Source organism: Petromyzon marinus, chromosome 6 (genome assembly GCF_048934315.1).
Source record: "Petromyzon marinus isolate PM22_M1 ecotype Great Lakes invasive population chromosome 6, UKy_Petmar_22M1.pri1.0, whole genome shotgun sequence".
NCBI lineage: Eukaryota > Metazoa > Chordata > Hyperoartia > Petromyzontiformes > Petromyzontidae > Petromyzon > Petromyzon marinus.
The window spans coordinates 10,859,805-10,887,368 of record NC_133672.1 but is presented as its reverse complement, the minus strand read 5'-3'; the positions used below and the strand labels follow the sequence as shown (position 1 = coordinate 10,887,368).

The 27,564-nt window shown below is 38.5% G+C and overlaps 1 protein-coding gene across 49 annotated transcripts in view; it reads right to left on the bottom strand.

Moving 5' to 3' along the window:
• The window catches only part of LOC116939524 (neurexin-1-like), a 297,761-nt gene that overhangs the window by 38,675 nt on the left and 231,522 nt on the right, over positions 1 to 27,564 (bottom strand). For all 49 annotated transcript variants that reach the window (XR_004402416.2, XR_004402417.2, XR_012941093.1 and 46 more), the window contains one exon: positions 11,197 to 11,368. Coding sequence is in view for 45 of the 49 variants with exons in the window: in XM_032948001.2 (XP_032803892.1) it covers positions 11,197 to 11,368 (172 nt within the window). In the remaining 4 variants the exon portion in view is untranslated. The remainder of the gene's footprint in view (positions 1 to 11,196; positions 11,369 to 27,564) is intronic.

The following is a 27,564-nucleotide window of genomic DNA, read 5'->3' as shown; positions in this document are numbered from 1 at the left end:
CAGACCTTAATCCCATAGAAAATCTGTGGAGGGAGCTGAAGGTTCGAGTTGCCAAACGTCAGCCTCGAAACCTTAATGACTTGGAGAAGATCTGCAAAGAGGAGTGGGACAAAATCCCTCCTGAGATGTGTGCAAACCTGGTGGCCAACTACAACAACGTCTGACCTCTGTGATTGCCAACAAGGGTTTTGCCACCAAGTACTAAGTCATGTTTTGCAAAGGGGTCAAATACTTATTTCCCTCATTAAAATGCAAATCAATTTATAACATTTTTGACATACGTTTTTCTGGATGTTGTTGTTGTTATTCTGTCTCTCGCTCTTCAAATAAATCTACCATTAAAATTATAGACTGATCATTTATTTGTCAGTGGGTAAACGTACAAAATCAGCAGGGGATCAAATACTTTTTTTCCCTCACTGTAGATGCAGTATACTTCCGTAGCAATATACTTCTCGTGCCAATATCTTGTCTCTCAGTCTTTTTTAACGTCCAAGTCTCGCATGCATGCAAAGGTGTATTGAACACGCATGTTCTTAAGATGTTCAGTTTGGTCTTGTAGCTGATCTTCTTGCTTCCCCAGATGTTATTGAATCTGCCATTACTCATTTTGCATTTTGCAATCCTCACTCTGATGTCTTTCTTATAGTCGTTGTCCCATGTCAGTAGACTTCCCAAGTATACAAATTCCTTCACATTCACAACCTTGCTGTTTCCCATTATTACTTCATTCTCAATGTCCTCCCTTCTGGACACCATCGTATTTGTCTTTTCCACGTTAGTGCTCAGTCCTGCATCCTTTCCTGACTTATTCAGTGTATGGACACTTTCCTGCATTACTACGCAGCTTTCTTCTATCAGATTTTCGGTATATCAACTGCGAATCTCAGGTTATTTATTCTTTCTCCTTGCACAGATATTCCTGTGCCATTGTCTGGACTGACATCCATCACTCTTTCCAAGTATGTGACGAAGATGTTTGGTGATAGTGGATCTCTCTGTCTAATACCTATTGTTGTTGGGAACCATTCTCCTATTTCCTGTTCAAACTTTCCGGCTGACATTGACCTTCACCTATATCATACAGAATCTGTACGAGTCTTTTCCCTACTCCATATGATCTTAATGATGTCCACGTTATATCTTGCTTAGTCGAATCGATTGCTTTATGGAAATCTATGAAACAGTTGTAAATCAGCCTATTCTCTCCCTTTGCTTTCTCTGCTATAGCCCTTAACATCAAGATTTGCTGTACTGTGCTCCTCTCTTTCCTAAACTCCACCAAATAATCCTCAGTCTGTACTTTTAATCGATTTGATAGTACTATTATAAGTATCTTCCCGATGTGGCTCATTAGTGTGATGGTTCTGTAATTTTTACAATTAGTGAGATCTCCTTTCTTGGGTATCATCACAAGTATGGATTTTGTCCACTCCTACAGTATTTTCCCTCCTCTCCATACTTGCTTGCGTAGCTCATGGATTTATTTTATAAGTTCCTTCCCTACAGCTTTAATAATTTCTCCGCTTATGCTGTCCACACCTGGACTTTTCTTTTTCTTGAGATGTTTTATTGCCTTTTTAACTTCGTCATACAATGTTATCGTTTTCATCATCCCTCAGTGGTGGGGATATATTTTCTAGTTCATCCAGCAGCTCTTTAATCTTCTGATCCGTATCCCTATAGAATTCACTGCAATACTCAGTCCATCTCTTTTTTGTGTTCTTTGTCCATCAAGATCTTACCATCCTTGCATTTTACCACTGTTTGCCTTGGTTGCCACTTCCTATTTGTGCTCTTGACTAGTTTGTACACCTCCCTGGTCTTGTATTCTCCAGCATAGTATGTAATGTTGCTACATTGCTTTTCCAGCCATTCCTGCTTATCCTTTCATACCAATGTCCTTACCTCATTCTATAGCTTTTTGTACTTAGTCGCCATCTCATTCGATTCCTTAAACTTTAGCTTTATTTTGATCTGTTCCTGTGCTAGTTCCAAGGTTGCTGACGATGCTAAGGTGGTTCACAATTATTTGCTCCCCTGGTTTCCTTTTCACATTTCCTGCTCATCTCCTCATTCTCGAGTACCTCTATGTTACTCTTCTTCTCAAATTGCATTATGGATATACTTTTTGGTTTTAGTCGTAAGTTGCATAGTACCAAGCTGTGGTCCGATGACACATCGGCACCTTGGAATGTTCTGCGTAGCCAAACTGATGTTTTCCAGCGTCTGTCGAACATTACCTAATGATCCTTATGGCGATACCCCGGGGTACCAAATAATACAAAATGGCCGAGGCAATCAAATCTTTTATTTCTGAGACACTGTTTTTTCCAGGGGTGTACTTCACTCCGCGATGTCGAAACGCAGCGAGGGCGATTGCGCTGAAACCCTGAACGCTCGTACGCACCGTAGTGGTGCATCGTGTGCAGCTCATCTAGATGAGTCGATTGCCGCATCGCCGACCATCAACAGACTAAAAATGACTGCATCACGGACATTATGCGAGAGCCGGGGTACTATGGTACCGCCATAAGGTCCAAATTGACTACTATATTTACCCAAGAATGTCTGTATGTAACGCGCGTGACGTCACTCCACGTCGACCAGCCCCCCTCATTAATAATCATAAACAGGTTACGTCCTCCACATGGACCCGCCTCTCATTAATAATCATGAGCAGGTGACGTCACTCCGCATGGCGAAACCCCCTCATTAATAATCATGAGCAGGTGACGTCACTCCACATCGAACAGCTCCCCTCATTAATAATCATGAACAGGTGACGTCCTCCAAATGGACACCCCCCCCTATTTGTAATAATTAGCGGGTGACGTCACTCCACATGGAGGGGGGCGAAGCGCCTCCTCCCCCCTCCTCAGCGTCAACTGACAACCATCACTACAAAGGCAGAACCCTCACGTCACGTGATCTCCGTAACGCTGTTGTTGAGACATCGAAGTAAAAAGGACGTCACGATGAACAAGGGATTATAACCTTAAGATTAAATAGGTCTGTGTCACCGCGCCCTTACAAATTGCACACGAATGGATGCAATGAATATATCACGTCGCGGTCTGCTGTTCGCTTGCAAGTTTCAGATTTACTGCAATACACCCGTCCTTGGACGGGCAAAAGGCTCCATATTGATGGTTCCCATGTGGCACCCTCCATGCGCATTTTCTGCATGTCATGGCTTGGATCTCCAACACACCGGTGTGCTGTACTAGTAACGAATTGGCACGTTCTGTTTACGTGACAACCCTTACTAGTCGGCTGTGTCGGGTGGTGGCGGGTTTTAACGACACATTTATATATTTACGCGGTCTAACCTAAAAAAAAACCTCTATTATGGATAGCATATCGTGTTTTGAAGCAATTTCTAGCAGTTTCTCATCACTTTCATTTCTTTATCTTTATCCTGTGCATGATATACTTCCATTCGGTGTTATCCTTCCCAATTTTTGCATTCCAGTCTCCAGTCTCCCAGTTCCTTTAAGGTGCTTTCCAGCGTTTCATAGAATTCTTCAATATCCTCTTTTGCACTATCTGATGTTGGTGCATATGTATGGATGACAGACATATTTAGGGGTTGTCCATTAAATCTCGCAACAATTACCCTTGGACGAACCGGTCTGTATCCCAATAATAATGCTTTGCCTTTTGCGCTTAACAAGAACTCTACTCCTCTGGTGAAAACTTTATCTTGCCCTGACCAGATCACATCGCCCCCATTTATCTCCCCCGTTCCTGCCTATCTCATTTCTGCCAGTCCTGTACATATATATCTGCCAATGATTTTAATTATAATATAAAATCACATCTATTTAGTATATACTGTACTTACATTTGCATTCCTCTTCATGTGCAATTCTCTCCAATAAATCTAGAAATGTCAAGTCATGAACTGTGCTCTTGTTTTCTTGTAGATTAAACTATTTTCAATATTTTACTGCTGGAAAGTATTTTACTCAAGAAGCTGTCTTTTTACCCTATAAAATTTGAGATATAGATGTCCATATGATGATATAAAAAATGAGATTGACTTGAATCTAACGGACAAACCCCAGATGAACAGAGATGTCCCTGACATCAACAAATTCAACTCAAGAAGTGATCACAGACCGGTACGATGCAAGATGAATATTGTTTATTTATCTCAATAAGCTAACCAATTCACACTTTTTGTAACATTTCATTGCTAATATATTTAAGAGTAATAATGGCTACAGGAATATGAATTGAAATGGTTGTTTACACTATTTCTGTGATGGCACCCTCATGTTTATCTCTGTAATTGCGTCACTGATTGTCTCTGTACCTCACAGAATACCATAAAAGCAATATAAGCTACACCTACAGCAAGTCAATACTAATTGTCTTCCTCAGTCATAAATCTTCTGCTTGGCATAACACTTTTTGCAAACAAAGGCCTAATTCTTGTGATGACTCTACAAAACACTGTGGATGTAATGATGGATGGATTGCAGTCAATATGCTGCTGGCGCTATCAGCAATCAATAATCACCCTTGCCCCTCAAGTCTAATTAGCAAATTTCACTGCCCTAGTTACACTTTGCTAATTCATACAATTGGCAACTGTAGCTCAGCTACCCCGTGCCCGATCCACAAACATGCCAAATAAAAATGATTATGGAGCAAATAATTAACATATGAAACTGCATGCATATACCGAATGTGTTTTGGAGAAGATTAGGTGCTATTCATTAAGCCAATAGGACTGAGTATCGTTTTAGCAATAGATGGTAGAATGGACATACTTGGGAGTATTGGCAACAATGTAAAATATTTTTCCTTATTGGTTAAAATTCTATTCCAAATAAGTACGATTTATTTACCCAATAATTTATACATTAAAAAAAAAATCGCTCACAATGGAACTTGTGTACATAACAGAGTACGATAGTAAAACATTTTTTTTTAGGAATTCCCATCAAATTATTTATTTATACTTTTTAGGAGTTCGTTATCGAATGTTATGAATTCCACCATTATCCCCATTGCAGATCTGACTCCAATAGTAGTAAGGGTCAGCTGTCACCGGAGAATTACTTCTACGACAAAACGACATATTCCATTATAACTGATGAGCTAAGCATGGCCATTATAGATCAACTTCCTGTTCACGGCTTTCCAGAAAAAAAACATCTTCATGGACAATAACGAATGCATTACATGATGATAAAGTATTATAATATATATTTTTTATATCACATGCATATGAAAACTGTGCTGCACCTTACCTCGGTATGCAGACCCAGTTTGTTATTGTCTATTTTTTACAATAAATTACATTACTGTTCATTGCAATTTGTGACATATTTGCATATATTGTAGACACGACACAGTGATATCTTCAAACATGTTTATGATGGCCAAACAAACCATCCAGTATTTGACAATCCCACATGAGAGACACGTTTTGAAAATGTTCAGGCTCATGCTATTCTGACATTCTATATATGTAATCAAACAAATGTTTACAGCCCAGTTTGTGATAACAGTCCTCTTGCTTTTATTTCATCGTTGTTCGAGGCTACCCAGCTAAAAGCAATATAAATTGTCATAGGTTAATCATTGTATTAAAAGGATTAGGTCTTTGTGCCTGTAATCCAGCACTTTCGATAAAGATGACTGGGGCGAGTTTAATAGCTTTTGGTCGAGTTATGTTGAGTTATGAGTCGATGTCCTTGTATCACATAGGCCGATGCCATATCTGTGTGGATTTGGGAGCATCATCATCTTGTTCGGGTAGACTTTTGCAGGTACTCCATTTCCACCAACATGTAAAATCCTCCTACCATCGATTTATCGAAAGATGTTGGCAATTTAGCTTAGAATTGCATAAACAATGTTAGTACAAGGCTGTATGCTGAGCCAACATTCATTATTATAATGCTTTTCTGAGAGCAGGTGAAGAACTTAAGGAGCAGGTGAAGATGTTTAATGAGGTGACTGGTTGGTATCTATTGCTTAATAGAAATACCTATTTATGGCTGGCTGAATTGCAATTGTTTAAACTCACTATTAATCATTCTTCCACTGATATAAACATCTGTCTATAATACAGATTTTTTTTCGGTTAGATCGTTAAACGCACCAACACCCGACACATCCAGTTAGTAAGGTTTGTCACGTAAACAGAACATGCCAATTCGTTACTAGTAGAGCACACAGCCTGATGAAGCTGGTTGTAATTACTGGCGTTGTAAATGTTGTGGCTTTGCTCTCCAACACACCGGTGTGCTGTACTTGTGTAGTGACGCTAAGGGTGTCACTTTGGTGTTCGCGCCAGGCACTGTCATAAGAGTGCAACTGTGCATCTGGAACCTCTCTCTGGGGCCAGAGTGAGTACGGCATGCGAACGGGCCCTAGGGGGCATAGTCCTGGTGACGGCCTGAGAGAGGGCAAGTCAGGACATAGTAGTTTGGGTGAACCCGAGACAGCACGTGACCGGGACAGGGCAGTGAGGGGGGCCCGAGGGGGGCTTGAGGGACACGTGGTGCTCGGTCGAGATCCTTCGGGAAAGGTCTCGAAGGGGGCGTGGCTGAAGGCGGAGCGAGGCCACGCTGAGGAGCATAAAGGGGCAGTCCCGAGTGCGTTCCGGGCTGTTCTCTGGAATCAACCCTCGGTGCTACGTCTCTTCGATCTTCGGTCTTCGCTCGGCATCGTGGGTCAGTCAGAATGTTGCTGACTGGCCCGGTTATGTAGTTACCCTGTTAAAATAGTGTCGTTACCCTGTTATGGTCTAGAGTGTGTCCGTGTATGTAGTTAGCCCTGTTGGGGCTGCGTAATAAACGTGTTGCCTCCAAGTCACGTGTGTGCCTCCGAGTTCAACACTACACTTTGGCATGTTCTGTGTCGGGTCGTGGTGAGTTTGACGACACTTTTATATACAGGGTGCTTCGAAAAAATGTTAATCACTTCTGAGAATTTGCAACAATACCACAATAAATGTGCTGCCTCCGGGCTCTGGAGACCACCTGGAGAAGATTCCTGACACGTGTTGACAGTGATGGCTAATAGGTGGAGACTGACTTTTGAAGCTATTAACATACATATATTTACGCAATCTAACCCACAAAAAACACCCTGTATTGTAGATGACACTGGTCGCGAAAGCCTACATGTTAAACAGACATATGTCTAAATTTAGATTTAAAGCTTTCGTGACTGCAGTAATTCATATTCTTAGCTCTTTCGGTAAAGTCACGTTGAAGGGAAACAATAAAATAATAAAATATATAAAACAATAAAAATTCTCACGACGATTCGACCATAACACAAACGGTCGTCATCAGATGTGTCGGTCCGCATTAATGTATTTATTTTTAAACGGTGCATGTATTTATTTATAAAAACGTTAGCGCCACGCGCAGCGATTTGGAAGTTTATTTAGAAGGACTAGTCCATCTATGTTCTGAAAAGAGGAGGGGGGGGAGACGAAAAATTAATGTATGCTGTCTGAAAGCCACTGTAAGCGTGAACAATCAATTAATTAAATAAAAACACCGCTTAAAAAATAAATTAATTAATGCGAACCGACACACCTGATGACGACCGTTTGTGTTATGGTCGAAACGTCGTGAGAATTTTTATTGTTTTATATATATTTTATTATTTTATTGTTTCCCTTTCAACGTGACTTTACCGAAAGAGCTAAGAATAAGGCATATGTCCGATTGTTTGTCCATCATTCCTTTCGACTCTAGAACCAAAAGTGGTACACTGATGAGCCCCTACATATGCGATCGCCTTCCTTTGTGCGCGATTGCGGTGTTGAGACAAGCACTGTGCCCAAGCTTGTACGCAATAACATAACTATCCAAACATTCCAAATGAGGACCCTCCTGTAACAAATTTATATACTCAGGAAGTCTTCCATTATTAAATGAAAATGCTATTATATTTAATTAAGAAGTTAAAACAAATGTAAGCGATGTTCAGAAGTACTTTGTTCTAATTAGGTAATACTAATGTGTACCGAAGGCAAAAAGTAATCAGAGCCACACAAATCTAGAGAAAGTTTAATTTTCATTGGGGTGCTTTTACGTCACGTAATTGACTCAATTACTCCAACTTTATAATATAGCTACAACATTAAGTCATGATGCAATTATTTTAAACATTCAGATGCTGTGAATCAAGACTCACATGTAGCTTGAAATACACTGAAAAGGGATCAATCAGAGAAGGGTCTTTACATTTCCCAAATGCTGAAAGGGAATGACAAGGTGGTTCGGTTTTTTTTCACTTGGCCCTGTGGTTATAAAATCAAATAATAAGATCTGCCAAACATAAATTACACGAATGTTCATGGACTGGTGCTGAAAAAAATATATTAATGGGCCTTTTTTTACAATTTGGGTGTCATTCACCCACTAAGTTTAGGTGTTTGGCAATGGATGAGCTTTAAATTGAGCTTTTAGGGTGACATTTTTTTTAGAATATACTTAATTAAGGTCAGCCATATGGTCACAGCTAGAATATTTTTTAAAATAAAAATATGCTATCATGCTCAGTCACCTTTTCTGTTTCACTAAAAGGCCAAATAAATTGCAAACTTGGAATCTTCAATAAGCATTACTTGTAATGTAATAATTATTGCGAAGCATAAATAATCTCGAGTAAAAATATATTTCCTTTAGCCCTTTTTACGTAATATAATTTACAAATGTGCACGTACACCATGAGCTGTTTTAATTACAATTACAAAATGAACCAGGGAAACAAATATGAACAATCAGAGAAGCCCCGATTAAGTGACAAAGGAGGGTCTCAGGTCACGTGGAATTCATTATAGGAACAAAAACAGAAAACAGTTTGCCATTGGATTTTTCTGTGATTTTTAAAGTTTTGAGCGAAAGTGCGACAAATTCATTCTGCAAAGCAATCTTATAGCAACGCATAAACTTGCTAAACACTCTTTATTTTGATAGTGCCCACTCCTGAATTGCCAGTAAAATATATGTGTATGAAGCAAAGCATTACCTTGTACCCACATGCATACCAGAGAACTCTTAATCATTTCCTAAATTATCACTGCTAACACCTGCAATATAGCCTGTGATGCCATTTCAAATGAAGCATTTTGTGGGCGAAAATTTGATTTATAATAATTATATGGAATAGTACATAATTTGTGCCTCTCCTGAGGGCAAGGACAAAATTACATCTCTCCCCAGCATGGGGGCCTGCATGTGCTGCCTTTCTTTCCTGCAGTATAAGGGAGGAAGGCAGGATGGCGAGGCCTCATGTGACTCGCTTTTTTATTCTGTACGAACATCTCTGCCATCACAACAACAGTGCCGCCCTGAATGATTCACGTGTATGGCTTACGTTAAATATTACATATCTGCTGTTTCAAGGCGTCCTGCTTTATGCTTGTGTGATAGATAAAGGTGCAGTCCTGAAATTACTTGGTCATGACACAGCTGCTAAGACGGGCCTCCACTACAGGGAGCTCAAGAGAGCCTCTCTAGAGGGTATTTGGCCTACTGTTTCATGCTGGACAGACATCTAGGAAGAGGTGGGAGTACGCACACTTTATCCCATCATACACGACATGTGGTGAACAAATTTATACTGCAGGGTGGACAAAGGTGATGCGTGAGGGATCAAATCGAATGGGTGACGAACCATTACACCACATCACCATACCACTGTGTCCTAGATAGGGATGCATTAAAAAATATGAGAGCATAAAATGAGTAACATTCGTGACTTGTACCCAATTTCCTAAGATGAATTTAACACAAGGTTGCCCAAGGCAGACTTCTCACTTTCCTTGATTATCCTTGACTAAATGAATATTCCATCATGTATGTGGATAATAAAAATTGTAAATCTCTTCAGCTCGTGTCCATTTACAAAAGCAGTGATGGCCTTAGAATCAACGTGTAGACCCATTTAAAGGTCGACTGCTACTTTATTGTTCACAGCACGGAATAAAAGCAAGGGTGACATTAATATGTATTCAAGCAATTGAATTCCCCTTTGAAAACAAAGCATAGTTTAACTCATTGACTTTGGAAGACCAGGATTAATTTCTATGTAAATTTCAAAGGCCGAACATTTATTGTGGGTGACAAATGCCTAGACATAAACAGGTGTGAAATTGGCTACTCATTCGAGTAAAATGGTCACTTAGATTGAGTATAACAAATGAATATTGGTCATCCTTTCAGATTTTACAGCGACCTCATATAAATGAAAATGTAAGAAATAATGTCAATTAATGAAATATGTTTAGCACTGAAACTTTGTGCAAAAATTTTCCACCCAATCCACCTGTTCAAGCTGATTATCTAAATTTCCCCTTACAATTTTTATTTCTACAAATGAATATTGAAATACAAAATTAACAATTTTTATTTGTAAGGCAGAAAAGCAGTTATTCAAAAATAATGAAAAATGACATTCACGCAAACATTTACAAATGTATTTGCGACATTCGTACAATATAAGTAATAATTTAAAGCATAATGTACAGGCCTTTGTCTTTCCACTGCTGGATGAAGGCCTCCTCGTGCCGTGTTGGTTATGGGGGTTGTTTGGCGATACGTTGGCACACTGTTTAGTGCAGGTTGGTGAAGGGATGGTGAGGGCACATGGCTGGGAATTGAACTCTGGTGGCTCGGTTATTAGCACAGTGCTATGCCACTAATCTCTTTATTTAGAATTATAATTATTAGTATAATAACTACGACTGCTTAGTTGGAAAGACAAAAATTATCCTGATATCTTACATGCACACACATCATGAAATAAATAACTGTTTGATTGTTGACAGTTCAGGCAACAGCTCTTATTTATGGCAAAAGCATAGCCATTGCTTTGAAGAAGGGACATTGCCCAAATCGTGGCCGATAATAAATATGTTGTCCGCTTTAGGGAAGTGTTATGGATATGTTGAGTTTTTGTTATTTGCAACACTGTCAACTGAGTATCAATATTTTCTTAGCATATGTTTACTAATATAACTCGCATATATTAAGACATCAATATTAACAAAAATACCAACAAAAACAATCAACAGAATAACATACGGATCTTCATTTCCTCATGTCACACAGCACACATCACATTTGTCAATACAAAATAATCAGCGGTTCAAAAGCATTGGCAATCGACTACATCCTACCCTGGCACTCAGGGCTAGAGGGGGGCACTCACCTGAAGGGAAGCGCTCATTCACTGGGAGGTTGTCGAGCTGTAGCGTGGCATTTCCACCGCTCCGAGAGAACCGCACCACATGATACTTGCCGTCATTCACCAACGAATTTGCCTCTTCGACGGCAATGTCATCTGTGCCAACATTAAATTTGACTCCGATTTTGCCATGTTCCTGCACAGAAAAACATCGACGGGTCAAATAACAGCATTGCGTGAACAATAAGTGAAACGTTATAATACAACTGAATCACAATTTACAGTCCGCTGTCAAACCACTGTTAGGTGAAAGGGACCTCACGTCAGGTCATTCAACCATGGGGTTTTTTTGACCATGCTTCTCGATGCTGGTCAATGTGGGTTGGTGAAATGAGGACCTAGAACCGGTTTAGATATCACACACGACTGATGTTATTCGTGGTTGGCAATTGTTACTCAGCATGATAACCACTGCACCACAACTTCATCCTGAAACTTTCAATATTTGCATTAATACGTAAATACAATTGAAACCCCATGGGGGGTTCCCACCGCCAATAAAATTGATAAGTCATGAGCTAAAATTCCACATTACTATGCCAGGGATCGGTTTCCCCAAATAATAACGATAAGACTTGATTTTCAAGAAAGTGGTGACCCCAGAGGAATGATGGCTTGTGTCCACTGATGGGAGTCTTTTGAACTCACAGACTTCTGTGAGTTCAGAGTTGGGCACTCTGCCACGGCACCAGCCAATATGAATGCTGTATGCATATCTATATATGTGTATTTATATTGCTACGCTGCAATTTATACCAGGATTTAATGTTTGAAATAATTAACATTGATATGGTTAGGACAGAGGTAAAAATAACTCGTGAATATTAACTGTCATTTCAGATGTGACGAAATTATTGCTAAAGTAACCAACCTTTCATTTGTACTGAAAAATCTGTATACATTTTTTTCAAAGTCGTTGACTTTAATTTTCAACGTTTGGTATTTTAAAGCCATTGCCGTTATGAACGTCATTGCCAACACTTAGCCCAGTGCCACTTAATGGCTAGGCCATTTCATTTTTGTATATATACAGCTTGATAAACAGCTAATTAAATAAAGTAGTGAGATTATGTGACAGATGCTATGGCAGGAAGAAGATTATATATATTTATTGAAAATAATTTGTTCAATTTACATGCCACATTCTAAGGACTAAGGCTCAAATTTAGAAGAATATGTTCATAATATGTTTATACTCATATTCATTGAATGTACAGTGGGATATTCACATCACGTTTTCCAGGTAACATTTACCTTTCATAGTCGTGTATATAGTTATGAAGCACAATGCTTCTTCTTCTATAATTACAATATTTCCACTATACTAGATTTCAAGATCGAGATTGTTACGCCTATCCATGTAGAACCTCTTAAATATTGGCAATGCAGTCTAACACTAAACAGCCCGATGCATATTTCTAGATGGTGAACAACTATACCCATACGAGTTGAGAGCATGATCATTAGCATCTGCATCAATGCTCAATATAATGACACTCCTTGTGTGTAATTTTGTCAGATGCCCGTGTAGAAGTTGCATGTTTAAAAAGCCATACCAAATTGAAATTAAAATTATAGCAATTTACGAAGATCCACCAAAACAGAGATTGTGAGCCTTGAACATGATTCCAGTTATTGTTACCAATCACACCACCTTCAATGATCAATATGCCTTGCTTAAGGGTTCTCTGTGCTCTGCTCTGAACTAATGAAAAGACGATACTACGCATTGCAGCTGGCCCTTGTAAACGTTTGTCTCCCGTATGCTTGCTTTGATGGCTCATATGTTTGTGGAGAACATCTTGCCAAATTTTAAGCGAATGATGTTGGCTTGAATTTCGTGTAAATGCACCACTTCAGCTGTGACTGCATAAAATAATTCAACAGAACCCAGCGCACAGACGAGGGTGTATTTATGAGAAGGCCCACTGTTGGGACATCGTATTTATGTATGCACCCTTAGATAAGAATAAAACAAGAATTGGCAGTGCTTGTTTGTCCCATGTATACACTCTCATCGCATGAGTAAGTTAGCCTGGTAATTTTGTTTTCAGGATTTATTATCCATTAGCAGCAAAATAAAATGTGAGGTTTTCACAATGGTCATTTTAATCCATATACAATAGTTTCCTCATTTTGGGGTAAATTGCATTATTTTTAAAACATCAATTACATTATTAAACGATATCCATACAATACAATGCATATTTCAGTGCAAATTGTATTGCACTGTCTTCTCTAAATGTATTATTTCCTTTTATAGTAAAAGACAAACACACACCTCTAAAGTTTCAAAACCTCTAGCCATTGTTGTAATCATAGCTAAAATTGTACAGCCGCTTTGTCAATCCACTGTTGATTGAAAGCCTCCCTACACCGAGTCTGTAATTGAGGTTGTTTCCCCATACTTCACCATCCTGGTCCACATGGCTGTTTGACAATGCTGGCCGGGAACCGAACTCAGGTCACCAGGTTAATCTTGCGGTGTGCTTACTACCCACTGCACCGTCACTCGACGACTGTTGTCAGGTTATCATTTTGCAACATGAGAAACATTTCCTTTAATCTGTTGTGATGCCCTTACTGCATATTTGCACCGTGCCATCAGCTGTGCCTGCCATCTGGTGTGTCTGTAAATGGGTCTCGATGTTGCTGAGGCTGCATGCACACAGAATTCAAAGTGGCCCAATATTCAACACGGTCACTTTGGCCACGTCCCTGAGGAAATTAAATGATAGGAGGGATAATATATAAATAGGGTCGGTATTAATGACCGTATTTGCTCCAGTTGTAATTCTTGTGTATAAAACTTTGAATTATCAACGCTTGCAATCCATGCTTGCACTGGATTAGAAACATAGCTTCAAGACACGTAATTGTGACAGGTTTATTATAAGGGATTAGTTCGTGAATGGCACTTGAGATGTTCATTACCACTATTGTATAGTTTAACTAAATTCAAATATAAATTCTGCAGCTAGTGTATATTAAACAAATACTAAAAGAAATGCAGAACAAATTAAAACACATACATATAATTGACACATGTATTAAATTTATTTCACACTAATATTTGCCACTTAATAAAATGTATCTCTTATTTAAAACAGATTTTTTTTTTAAGTTACTGCAGCATTATGTAGTTTTATTGTTTAAAGTGCCTTATGAAAGCCTACCGAATATAACAAAATAAAACTCAACACACGTGTCAATAACAATGCCTTCAAATAAAAATATATAATAGGTAATGTATTGGGCAAAGACGCTTTTCAAAGAACATAACAGCACATCCTGTGAAAAACAGCCATTGCCTAAATTGTGTTGAGTCTATTTGTTATATTCTGATTTGTGTGCTTTTACACCACTGTCAACGCGAAATCATCAAATAATTGGGAAAACGGAATAGCTTAGTTTGAGTACGTGATGTGACAATGAAGTGGTACAACAAACGTGGACTCCATGTTTCCATCTGTATCGGAGAGTGTTTGTCCCCTTGCACGCAGAGCTTTTCTCCGCGTGCTCCAGTTTCCTCCCGTGCATAAATACTCATTAATTGGCTGATAACATAAATACATATATATAGAGCAATGCAGGGCTTGAGCAATTGTTGATGCCAGCTCACCACCTGGTCACCTTCCCACTTGTCTGTGGTTCCTCATGCCTCCAAGTCATTCTCTCTCTTAAAAAGTGAGTGAATACTGTGCATATTACAAATCGGGAAAATATTAATTCACGTATAAATTTACTTTTGCTATCATAAATGTGAAATACCAAAATGTATCCCCCCTTTTACCAAACAGCAAGGCAGGATTCACAATTATAAGCCAGTGAGGGGTGCATTATCATGTGTGCCAGCCTAAAGTCTCTTGCCTGACATTACACAATGTCACAAATGTGTTCCATTGATAACCTTGTTTGCATTGCACACTTAAGCTGAGTAAAATAATAATATTGATTTACCAAACACAATCTTAACGTCCCTAAGTAGGAGCACAGTCTTGTGTCATCATAGTGGGCCGATAGCAACAGCTAATTCTAACAAGTCGACAACATGGTACAATGAGTGCGCCTGAGATGCAATATCACATCTGTGCCAAATAGAAATACTGTATGCTATTTTTTGCAGAACACAGCAGTCGGCAAGGCTATTTCCCCTCGCTGGCGAGGCGGTGACGCCAAACCCGTTTGCAATTGGCCGCGGAGATAGCACGGCTGCAAAGCATTCCATTCCAGCAATTGCTTTACAATGCAAAGCAATGCTTTGCAGGTGGCTGTGTTTACTGCTCACGTTCTCCTCCTCCTCCTCCCTAGCGGCCTCAGCGATGGCACAGCAGGGCAGCTCCCACAGCCGTGGCAAACGGTGGTAACGTTGCATCATTATGGGACTGAGCGAGCGGAAGAGCAGCGCACAGAGGGTGGTGGCTGCCCATGTGGGTCACTTGGCCGTATGGTGGCACCGCCACGCTGTGCGTGTGCTCCCGTCTGGTGTCGCGCCATCATGCCCTGGCGCAACTTAAAATAATTGTTAGATTTGGTATTAGCACCATTCTTACACCCACTTGCAAGGCCGTTATGAAGATGCTCTGTTTCACGGATGAATATTGTCCGCTATTAAGCGATGTTGCTTTCGGTTTTCTTTTTACCCAATCGAAATAAATGTTTGCGTGTAAAAAAAAAATCTGGATAATCCAAACTATGATGCTGGCACACGTGGTCTACTCTCTTTCTAATAACGTCACGTGATCATTAAGGTCCACTATCAAGTACGCTGCGCCGATTTGTAAGATTCATACATTTTGATTTAAAGCTTTCGTGACTGCAGGGATTTATATTCTTGGTTCTTTCGGTAAAGTCACCACGTAGAAGGGAAACAATTGTTTCTAAGAATATAAGATTCATACACACGCAGTATGAGCCAGGATGGCCACTGGTCTTGAGCCGTGAAGCTCTGCAAGGAGCGACAAACACGCTATCACTCGACCACGTCACTGCCACAGGACATCCATCCAGATGAGAGTGGGCAGGACTTCGAGCGTGCACGGAGGAAGCAATGGAAGATGTGCGGATTTCTCTCGGGTGTTCATACAGCTGCAGCTCGACAGAGCAACACCCGCTTTAGTGGCAATGCCACTCACAGCATCAGCTCATAACTGTGAGCCAGATGTTAATTCGAAAATACATTTTGGTGGGATTTCTTGGCAAAACAATGGCCATTAGCTAGTAGTTCCCAACAAATGTGGTTATAAACATTCCAACCAGAGTGGTGTTGATTGATCCCGTAATGTGAGTTCATGTAGTAGTAGAATATACAAGCATAACACGCTTGTCCACGTGAGACATGGTATCGCAGCTTACACAAGACAAAGTACCTTCATGCTACAACATGCATTTGGCAGTACTCAATTCACAGGTGGCTGTAATAGTCATGGAAATTTCACATTTATATGGCAGGTGCCAGAAAAAAATCCATTGGAACCTCTTCCACAAAAGCTGGGGAGGTCTTCATCAATCAGTAGATTGAAAAGTGTAATTTATCACCGTCATTAGTTAATAATTTAAACCAACATTTTAGTTATTAATGAAAGCATGATTTTGTAGGCATTTACATACGCCATATAAATATGTTTTTTCTAAATGTTGTTCTTCGTGAAAAAAAATCCTCATCTAGTATTGTGTTGTATAAGCACAAAAAAACATGAAGCACAAACGTTTTGGAATTTTGCACATTTCATGAATGACTAATGACTCTTGTGAAAAAATGCCAATGATATAATAAAGACGTGACATTTTTCCAAAATTGTAGCTACTGAAGTGAAACAAATCCACAAAAGCACAATGACTCAGAATAACAAAACGGTGACAATGAAATGTTGAATTATAAACAGTAATGTGCTTTATCGCAGTCATTTTTCACAGGCAATGGCTGTTTTAAAGTGCTTTAAACACATTCAACATTTTATAAATCAATGCTCAATCACAAATAAAAAATATATAATCAATACAATGCTGTTTTGAAGGGGTTTGATAAATACCGTTTCATGAACTCTTTAAGCACAAGTCATTCAGTGTTACATACGAGTGTGACTCGTGCTTGAAACAGCAATGTCCTCTCTGCAGTCGTTTGACTTTGCTAAACGCAATGCACAACCTGTGCATGTGTGCCCAAGAAAGCTGGGTGTTTTCACTTTTCTCTGCCGTCTTACTAGGACCAACCAATATAAGGTTTTTCGAACTACCAGAGGTACAGTCATGTTTCTGAAATAGCAAATGAGTGCAACATTTATATCATATTTTATTGTATCGTGTTTTCAGAAGAGAAAAAAAACAGAAAAAATATGTTTAAATACTGGGTTATAACTTATTTTAGTATGTATGCACTGTCACAAGCCCTAACATCAAATGAGGCAATTCGACTCCCATTAAATGCTTTAAAGAAAGTAAAAACCCTCTGCTGAAAATTGTAAACTATTTAGAGGTGGTCAGGTTGTTCAGAGGCTAGGGCGCTGAGCCAGCACGGCTGCGATTCAGCATTTGAATCCTGGCGGCCACCAGTGATCAAAGCAGGTTGATGGTCGCAGCCCAATCTGACTGAAAAAAACACACATCATGATTAAATTTGGTTCTCAAATTATTATGGCAAAAATTCCAGCTCTGAAAAATAAAACAGGTAATTTATAATCAATTTTAGTGTAATGCGATAAGCATTGCGCTCTGTAGCAGGGCATGTAGAAGAGTGCTGCTTCGTGAAGTCTCCTTGCACAGACTGTTCTCTAACACGGGGTGATACACTGCCCTGCGATAGTTCCTCGTAGATTCTTCATCTCATGATATGATGCCAATAGCATAATTATCCAAAAAGACAAATAAAGTGTCCACTGCTTATGTATGAAAACGTGACATTTTACTGCATTTCGTTGTCATACAAAATATCTTTAATCTCCCCTTAAACAAGTTTAAAGATGCTAATTCTAATTTTCCCCTTTGTACACTCGTGTTTTATTGTGTTTTTCCCAACAGACGTAAAGTATTTGAGTGTACCGGAAATGCATTTAAGTAATTTGACTAAAATATGTCTTTTGTATTGAATTCACCACCATTTGAGACCCATTTTCTTAGAGTGTACATGAGGACAGCATGCCAAGTTTTGAAGTCGGATTTTTTTCCCATGGCGATCACCTCCCAAAATTAACATTAACGCAGACTCCTCTATATTGACTGCCCAATTCAAACTCTCAATTGATTGCAAATGACGGGCAGTCACCAGCACTGCCTTCGACCACAATAAATGGCAGCGCTACTGGTGCTTTCTAAAGCAGGAAATGTCACTGCAATCCATTTCTCTGTTTTAGTATTTATAGGCAAGTACTGTAAATGTTCACTTTTGACCTGCACATGACAAATGGGATATAAGCAGCATCACCATCATCACGTGTAACTTCTTTCGCACCATACGTCGCCAACCATATTAAACAGATGTGTGGGGGAAGAACAAACTAAACACAAATATCAGTTCTAAGAAATTAAGTTTTCAATCCATATTTAAAAGTGCATAGCTCCAGTGGCGTCCGAATATCGGAAGAGCATTCCAGGAAGTTAAGTTGACCTCAAACGGGAGTAGAACTCATGGAATTCAAATTGTTAAATTTTTGCTGACGGACAAATTGAATTGGTAATGTTATACTTCCTTTACGAGCTACAATCTAACCTATCCAAAACGGTAATGGGCAAAATAAAAAAATCAGAGGGCAGCGGTGATGCAGTGGTTAGCGCACTGCACTGTGAACCCAGTGGTCTTGCATTTGTCATTGATACTGCCCCAAGTATAAATACAAAAATAACGTTTCAGAGCAATTATCCTTCTGCATAGGAACAGCAGTGGCACTTTTTAATTTCCTATGAAGAAGGGCCATTTCACTAAACTTCGTCTTTTGATTATATTGTTTTCCCTTGTAAGGCACTGTTGGTTTTGACGCGTGTCTTGAGTTTTTGTTGATTTGTGCTCATGCACAGCTGCCTACGCATTATCACAAAAAATGTTCCCGGCATATTTAGCTCAAAACACGATGTTCCTTTCTTTAGTATATTAAACATATGCACGTATTAAGAACATTTTATGTGTTTGATGTACTCCTACTATGTTGTTGATTTTTCTATAGAGCCAAATATTGAAGTTTTTTTTTTTTTAAACGTGAATGGGAGCAGTGGCGCACTGCATTAAAAACCCAGGAACCTGGCATTTTGAATAAAATATCCAGCTACTTCGAATACTAGTGGTGAGTGATATGTTAACTGGTGCTGGCCCCTCCTTACTGAACCAAAACTAACCAGTGTGAAGTATGGCTTAAAAACCTCAATGCCTGATATGGCATAAGGAGGCCTTTATCTAGCAATGGAATGATAAAGGGCTTAACATAATTAATAATGCAATTTAAACTGTTATGGTTTTCTAAACTTTAAATTAAACACATTTATTCATACGATCTAAAGCTGGAGCTGTAAACATTTATTATTGCATGACTCAAAAAACAATGTCTTAAATAATCACAATTAAAGACCAACCCACTATCATAAGAATTGGAGCTTCTATTTGTCAGCATCACACTGACCTGTTAATTAATGTGAATAATACATTAGATAATGTTCCTGAAACTAAAGATTTGGTGTGAGGGAGAATGATTTGCAGCATTCCTGCAATGCAATTGTAAGGGTCAATTTGAAGAGGTCAGGTGATCATTATGGCCAATGACATTGATAGTGTCACGTCATTCTGCTTCTGAAATAAGATGTTTACTCTTTGGCAAATACCTGTCGAGCATTTTGCATGACAGTATTTTTATTCCAGGCACACAGCATTGATCCATGCACGGTGTTTTGTTTGTTTACGTAAATACACATTAGTGCATGTATATAAATGATTGTGGAACATTAACAGTTAATGTATTATTGACATTAACAGAAACAATATCGATCGAATGTGCACCATGAATGCTATTGCATGATGCAAATGTGTACTTTACATTATATAGTGTGATGATTCTTACGTGTGGTATGATCTGCTTAGTATATTGTTAAATGCCAAGCTTGAATACAATTATTTAATTGGAATAACACACCTGTCATGCTATGCGCATTTTGCCATTCAACTTAAAAATGAGTAAAGCGATCATTTGCCAGTTTTAAATGATAACCTTGCGGATGCATGTATCGGTTTGGAGAAAAAAGTAGCAATTTAATGCATTTCGGAATAAGCAAGTATAACTGCAGATTAGACGATCATCCTTAGAGACTTTCGGGGTCCGTGCCTGGTTTATCAACCAAGCTGTCAATGAGGACGGCGGCAGCAAACCTCATTAGCTGTGGATGATGGCATGCTGTCATAAAACATTCATCACTCTCCCTGCTCCCCTATTACCTGCCATTGCAAGTCAAGCGGAAAACTAACAGATGCTCTAATGGGGCAAAAAAAGAAATAAAGAAAGAAGATCTTACTTTTTTTTATAAACACAAACACCTCCTTTAAAGCATGTTTGTGAATAACTTTTTCCCCATCATTCTCAACAATTGGTAGTTTAACAATATATTTAAAATTAATTATGAGTTAAAGTAGCTGTTCAAAATACCCACAAATAAGTATGTTTAATAAATCACCCAGCAACCCTCCAAAGAAGCTAATAAATGGCTTAATAACCTCGATGTACAATGTAGCAAATCTTACCTTGCCATACAATGGAAGAAGAAGATTTATAATTGGTCATGATTAAGACATATACATGTTCTGAGCATTTCTAAATATGACGAACATGTCTTAAATGTATAACATTTACCCAAAAATAACATGGTTCCAAAATTTTGATTTAAAGCTTTCGTGACTGCAGTGATTCATATTCTTGGTTCTTTCAGTAAAGTCACGTAGAATAAAATAATAAAAATATGAAACAATACAATTCTCACGACGTTTCCACTGTGACACAAGCAATCATCATCAGGTGTAAAAACCACAGCAAGAAAATTTTTTGAAAGAAAATTTTCTTGCTGTGGGTTTTCACATCTGATGATGGCTTGTGTTACAGTGAAAACGTCGTGAGAATTTTATTGTTTTATATTTTTATTATTTCCTTGTTTCCCTTCTAAGTGACTTTACCGAAAGAACCAATAATATGGTTCCAAAGTTCAAGAGAAGTCAAATGCAAGTATATTCAGTGATGGTAAAAATCAGATTATTTCAATTTAAGCATTTTCTGTTCACAGAAGCAGCATTGTTTATTTCACATTTATTACCAGTCACTGATATTGAATTAATTTAATAATAAACCTCGCAAGATATATAAAATGATAATTTAACCCAATACTGGAACATTAAAAAATATTAGGCATTAAATTAAAATAACGTTTCTTCAAATGACTGTAATGTATTGTTACTATGTTAAAATCGCTTAAGGTTCAAGCAAGTAAAATGTCAACTCTGTTTTGTGTTTTGTAAATCATTATGAATTACTTCTTCTTGATGGGGTGCTTCATTACTGACATCAAAACTATTACACCTGCACTGGATATTACATGTGGGGTTTCATCAGTGGCAAAGAGAAAAATCAATAACCACTGGATCGCACTGCCATGACAAATATACGTTGGGAGTGTGGGAGACAGTTAGCCAAACTGTAACTGTTAGCCGTGATCATGGATGATAAGCACACGATTTAAAAAAAAATTATGATTCCATTTATTACTTTAAAGAATTTATGATTTTTTCTTGCACCAGAATCGATATGGCAGCGAGCTCCAACAGTGTTGAAATAATAAACCATTAATAACTTGCAGTCCATCTAATTTACACCCCACAACCCATCTCCACCACCACCACCCTCCACCTCTTCAAACCCACACAAAAACATATGTCCATCTCCTTGCTCCGTCAGTCCTCGTACCAACGATAAGCACCGCATAATTCAGTCTCTCACATGCCAGAAAGCATCCATCATTGCGCCATAGAGGACCAAGCTAGTTCACTTAACATACCAGAAAATACGCACCATTGAACAATAATAATAATGAAAAGATAAAATGGAAAGGTTTAATAATAAAAGGCGGCAGACGGAACAAATAGGCAGTATTGGATTCTCCTGGTAACAAGGTGAAATGAGAAGATTTTTCATTGGAGTAAAAAATTCATAGCAGACCTTCCAAACCTAAGTGAAATCTGGAAGTGATCTACAAGAAGTGATTATCCTGTCCAGCAAGGGACAAAAATACTGCCGAACAGGGATAATAAGAGCGTCAGTAATCACGAAGGCTGTTTGAAGCAGTGGGGGGGAGGGCTATAGGCCAAAGTGTTATCTGTTAAGGAATTCATTTAATCCAATATTAGAATGTTCAGTAATTTATTTCAACTTGGTTTGGCAGAATAAATCACAAATGAGTGCCAAACTATATGCAGCTATCAGGCCGAATTGTGTGATCAAAAACATAATAGATCTTTTGATTTAAATTTTGATTTAAAGCTTTCGTGACTGCAGTAATTCATATTCTTAGTTTTTTCGGTAAAGTCACGTTGAAGAGAAACAACAAAATAACAAATATATATAAAACAATAAAAAATAAAAAATTCTCACGACGTTTCGACCATAACTCAAACGGTCATCATCAGGTGTGTCGGTTTGCATAAATTTATTTTGAAAACGGCATATTTATTTATATATATAAAAATAACGTTTGCGTCACGCGCAACGATGGCAGTTTGCCAGGACTAGTCCATCTATTTTTTGAAAAGAGGAGGGGGGAGACGAAATTTGTTTTTATGTAAGCTGTCTGAAAGGCACTGTAAGCGTGAACAATCAATCAAGAACTGAAATGATTTATCAAATCTTTCCAATGATTGCTAAGATAGAATCCATCTTCTCGGTTGAAATTGTCTCTGTGTTTGTATATGTGGATAGCCTCATGAACGAATCTCTCATGGAAGCCAGATGGCTTACAAAGAACCTCCGTCTTGGAAAAGTCAATGGCATGTGAGCCTACTGAATTAGAACAATGATCTGCTACGGCCGAGGTGTTGGTCCTACCGTGTTTAAGGTCTGCTTTATGTTCACGAATGCGGTCCGAGATATGGCGTTTAGTTTCTCCAATGTAACTACTACCACAGAGGCAACTTAGTTTGTAGACACCAGGGTATTGTATGTCCGGAATCACATCTTTTACAGACGGAACCAGATCACGGATTTTATGTAATGTGTTGAAACGGACCTGGATCTTGTGTTTATTCAAGATTTTGGAGATCTTTTTTGTGATCCCAGCAATGTAGGGTAAAGTGATGGTTTTGAAAGGCTCCTCAAGAGGGTTCTTCTTCATGGTTTGAGTGATAGCTTTGCGGATTGTATAGTCGGAGTAACCATTAGCCCTAAGAGCTTGGTGTACGTGCTTGAGTTCACTGCTTATGTGTTCCTGGTCGGATATGCATTGGGCTCTATGATACAGAGTCTTGATGAGAGAATTCTTCTGTGATGGATGGTGGTGGGAATCCGGTTTCAGATAAGCATCCGTATGGGTAGCTTTCCTGTAGACAGAGTGGCTCATTGAACCATCAGGTCTCTTTTTAATTAGGACATCCAAAAAAGGTATCTTGCCATCTATTTCGACTTCCATGGTAAATCTGATGGCTGGGTGTATGGAATTGATGTGGTCGAAGAATTTGTCTAGAGCAGGCCGGCCATGTGGCCAGATGACAAAAGTGTCATCCACGTACCTCTTCCATAAGGTTGGGCGCAGAGTGGCAGTCTGGATGGCGTCAGTCTCAAATTTCTCCATGAAAATGTTAGCTATAACTGGAGAAAGGGGGGAGCCCATTGGGGTGCCCTCAGTTTGTTTGTAGAAAGTTCCATTCCAAGTGAAGTATGTATTGGTTAAACAGTGTCTCACCAGGGGGGGTACCTCAGTGTTTAGTCCTTGATGAACCAAGTCTTCAATGATTGCAATGGTGTCAGGTACAGGAACCTTGGTGAATAAGGAAACTACATCAAAACTGACAAGCAGGTCGTCTGGGGACAGGGAAATACCCTTGATTGTTGATACCAGGTGAGTAGAATTTTGTACCGCAGAGGTGGTCTTTCCAGTGAAAGGACGCAGGATTTCAGACAAAAAACGAGCTAGTTTGTAGGTGGGGGAGCTGATATTAGAGACTATGGGACGAAGAGGTGTATCAACTTTATGTATTTTTGGTAAGCCGTATAATCTTGGTGGCCTGGCAGCAGAAGGTTTCAACGAAAACTGTTTAGATTGATCAATTAATGTGGTTGAATCAGAAATTATTTTGTTGGTTTGTGTGACGAGGCTGTTGGTGGGATCTCTTTTTATTTTTGTATAACTACCATCGTCGAGTAATTCTTTAATTTTGTTGTTGTATTCTATTAGGGCTAATGGTTACTCCGACTATACAATCCGCAAAGCTATCACTCAAACCATGAAGAAGAACCCTCTTGAGGAGCCTTTCAAAACCATCACTTTACCCTACATTGCTGGGATCACAAAAAAGATCTCCAAAATCTTGAATAAACACAAGATCCAGGTCCGTTTCAACACATTACATAAAATCCGTGATCTGGTTCCGTCTGTAAAAGATGTGATTCCGGACATACAATACCCTGGTGTCTACAAACTAAGTTGCCTCTGTGGTAGTAGTTACATTGGAGAAACTAAACGCCATATCTCGGACCGCATTCGTGAACATAAAGCAGACCTTAAACACGGTAGGACCAACACCTCGGCCGTAGCAGATCATTGTTCTAATTCAGTAGGCTCACATGCCATTGACTTTTCCAAGACGGAGGTTCTTTGTAAGCCATCTGGCTTCCATGAGAGATTCGTTCATGAGGCTATCCACATATACAAACACAGAGACAATTTCAACCGAGAAGATGGATTCTATCTTAGCAATCATTGGAAAGATTTGATAAATCATTTCAGTTCTTGATTGATTGTTCACGCTTACAGTGCCTTTCAGACAGCTTACATAAAAACAAATTTCGTCTCCCCCCTCCTCTTTTCAAAAAATAGATGGACTAGTCCTGGCAAACTGCCATCGTTGCGCGTGACGCAAACGTTATTTTTATATATATAAATAAATATGCCGTTTTCAAAATAAATTTATGCAAACCGACACACCTGATGATGACCGTTTGAGTTATGGTCGAAACGTCGTGAGAATTTTTTATTGTTTTATATATATTTGTTATTTTGTTGTTTCTCTTCAACGTGACTTTACCGAAAAAACTAAGAATATAGATCTTTTGATTTAAAGCTTTCGTGCCTGCAGGGATTCATATTCTTGGTTCTTTCGGTAAAGTCACGTAGAAGGGAAACAATAAAATAATAAAAATCTAAAACAATACAATTCTCACGACGTTTCGACTGCAACACAAGCAATCATCATCAGTTGTGAAAACCACAGCAAGAAAATGTTCTTGCTGTATTTTATTGTTTCCCTTCTATGTGACTTTACCGAAAGAACCAAGAATATAATAGATCTTGTTTTTAATGTATGAAATAGTTCTATATTTCTTAGCTTGGTAAGAATAATAATGAGGCAATGATTAAAGTAATTGCACAATTGTATGGTAAATATACTGTATAAGCCTATGAAAGGATGTTTAAATATAGCTAATTATAATTGTAATATTTTCGAACTACCATTTAGCATTTCATTACATCTGTAATTGTTATCTAATAATTATCCAACTGTGAAAATGAACTCATGTTGCTTTTATCTTTCTTTAACTCATTCTCCCTTGTATGTTTGTGAGCAAAAAGAGACCTAGTTTCGATAAAGAGTTTTTTTGTAAAATGTCCAGCATTTCCTGAAAATTCACAAATTGTTCCTGGAAAGTATCACAGACAAAGCAAATTATTTTACATTTACCAGTCTGGTACTAGTCAGCAAAGTTTGAAAATATAACTAAACAATTTATATTGTATATTGTAATCTTGATTTGAAGCTTTTGTGACTGCAAGAATACGTAGGTAGAACCTACGTGACTTTACTGAAACAACCAAAGTGTTTGTATTTAGTAATTCAGGTTGGCCAACCAATTAACGTTGAAAGACAAAATTACACGAAGATCGTTTTGCTTTTGCTGTGTCAAGCCATGGCAATTTTTATTGTTGTCAGTTATTCGATGTGTTAAAACATAAACATCGAATGACGGACTCTTGATTGTGTAAAATATCGCAAACACTCACTCGCATAATATGCTCCACAGATATATTTTACAGCATCAACAGAGTTTACTATGCATAAGCGATGGAAAATTAATTGCCTGTCAGTCATTCTACGCCCAACCATTACCTGCGGTGCCTGAGAGGGCGAGTTTATTAACAATTTCTGGAATAAGTTTGGAGCCGGAAAGGGCAATTTATGCCCATTTGATACCATTATCAATGCAAGTTAATCACCAGGACTGGCAGTGGATTGACATTTTACCATTAATACGTAAGGGTTGCCATGGAGGCCATCTGTATTTGCACAGTGTTAGCATGTGATCTAATTGTTTTTTTCAACCGAGTTTTGCAGGGTAAAATCCTAGAGCAATTTAATGAATTCCACAATCTTTTAGATCAGACTTGCATGTTGGAGCCTTTGACATAAAGGTATGCACAGATATGCCCAACTGAAAATACATATATTTCTTTCAATTTTAATGTCTTGTGTTAAAGTTATTTTTTTCCCTTAAAAGGCATTTGAAAAAAAATTGCTGCAAAGCAAACCAAAGATACCATTTCACTTGAAAAGCGACTAACTGTAGCACATTTTTCAAAGGTAACATTTTACTGCAATTTACTCGACTCAGAATTGACCTCTTAAAAATTTGGCCTCCCCATAAAGTTTGTGTGTAGGAACGTGTCCAATAACAGCACACGTAGATGTGCGATGAAATATTACCTAATATTGATTCAACTTAAAGGGACTGTGTTGGCAGTGGTGTACAGGAAGAGACGTAAAAAAATACAATGCACCATCATCATTAAGAATACATTTTAAAAAATGGCCCATATCGATTCCAAGAACTAAAGAGCCATATGTGGGTTTTCATAGCCAATACAATGATCCATATTTGTTTTTTAGTGAGGCCACACAGTCTTTTTACTCCAAAATTATTGTCAATAATCCTCCATCATCTGACAAGATTGTCACGTTTAAAAAGCTATTGTTTTAATATGTGCCAACGTACTCATCATATGTTTACCAATACATCTTCTCGGTGGCTTCAGACTTTTATGACTGATTTCGGCATCAACGTATAACGTTTTGCTCAAAAATTGCACTGAGCTTCATCGGGTAGTGAA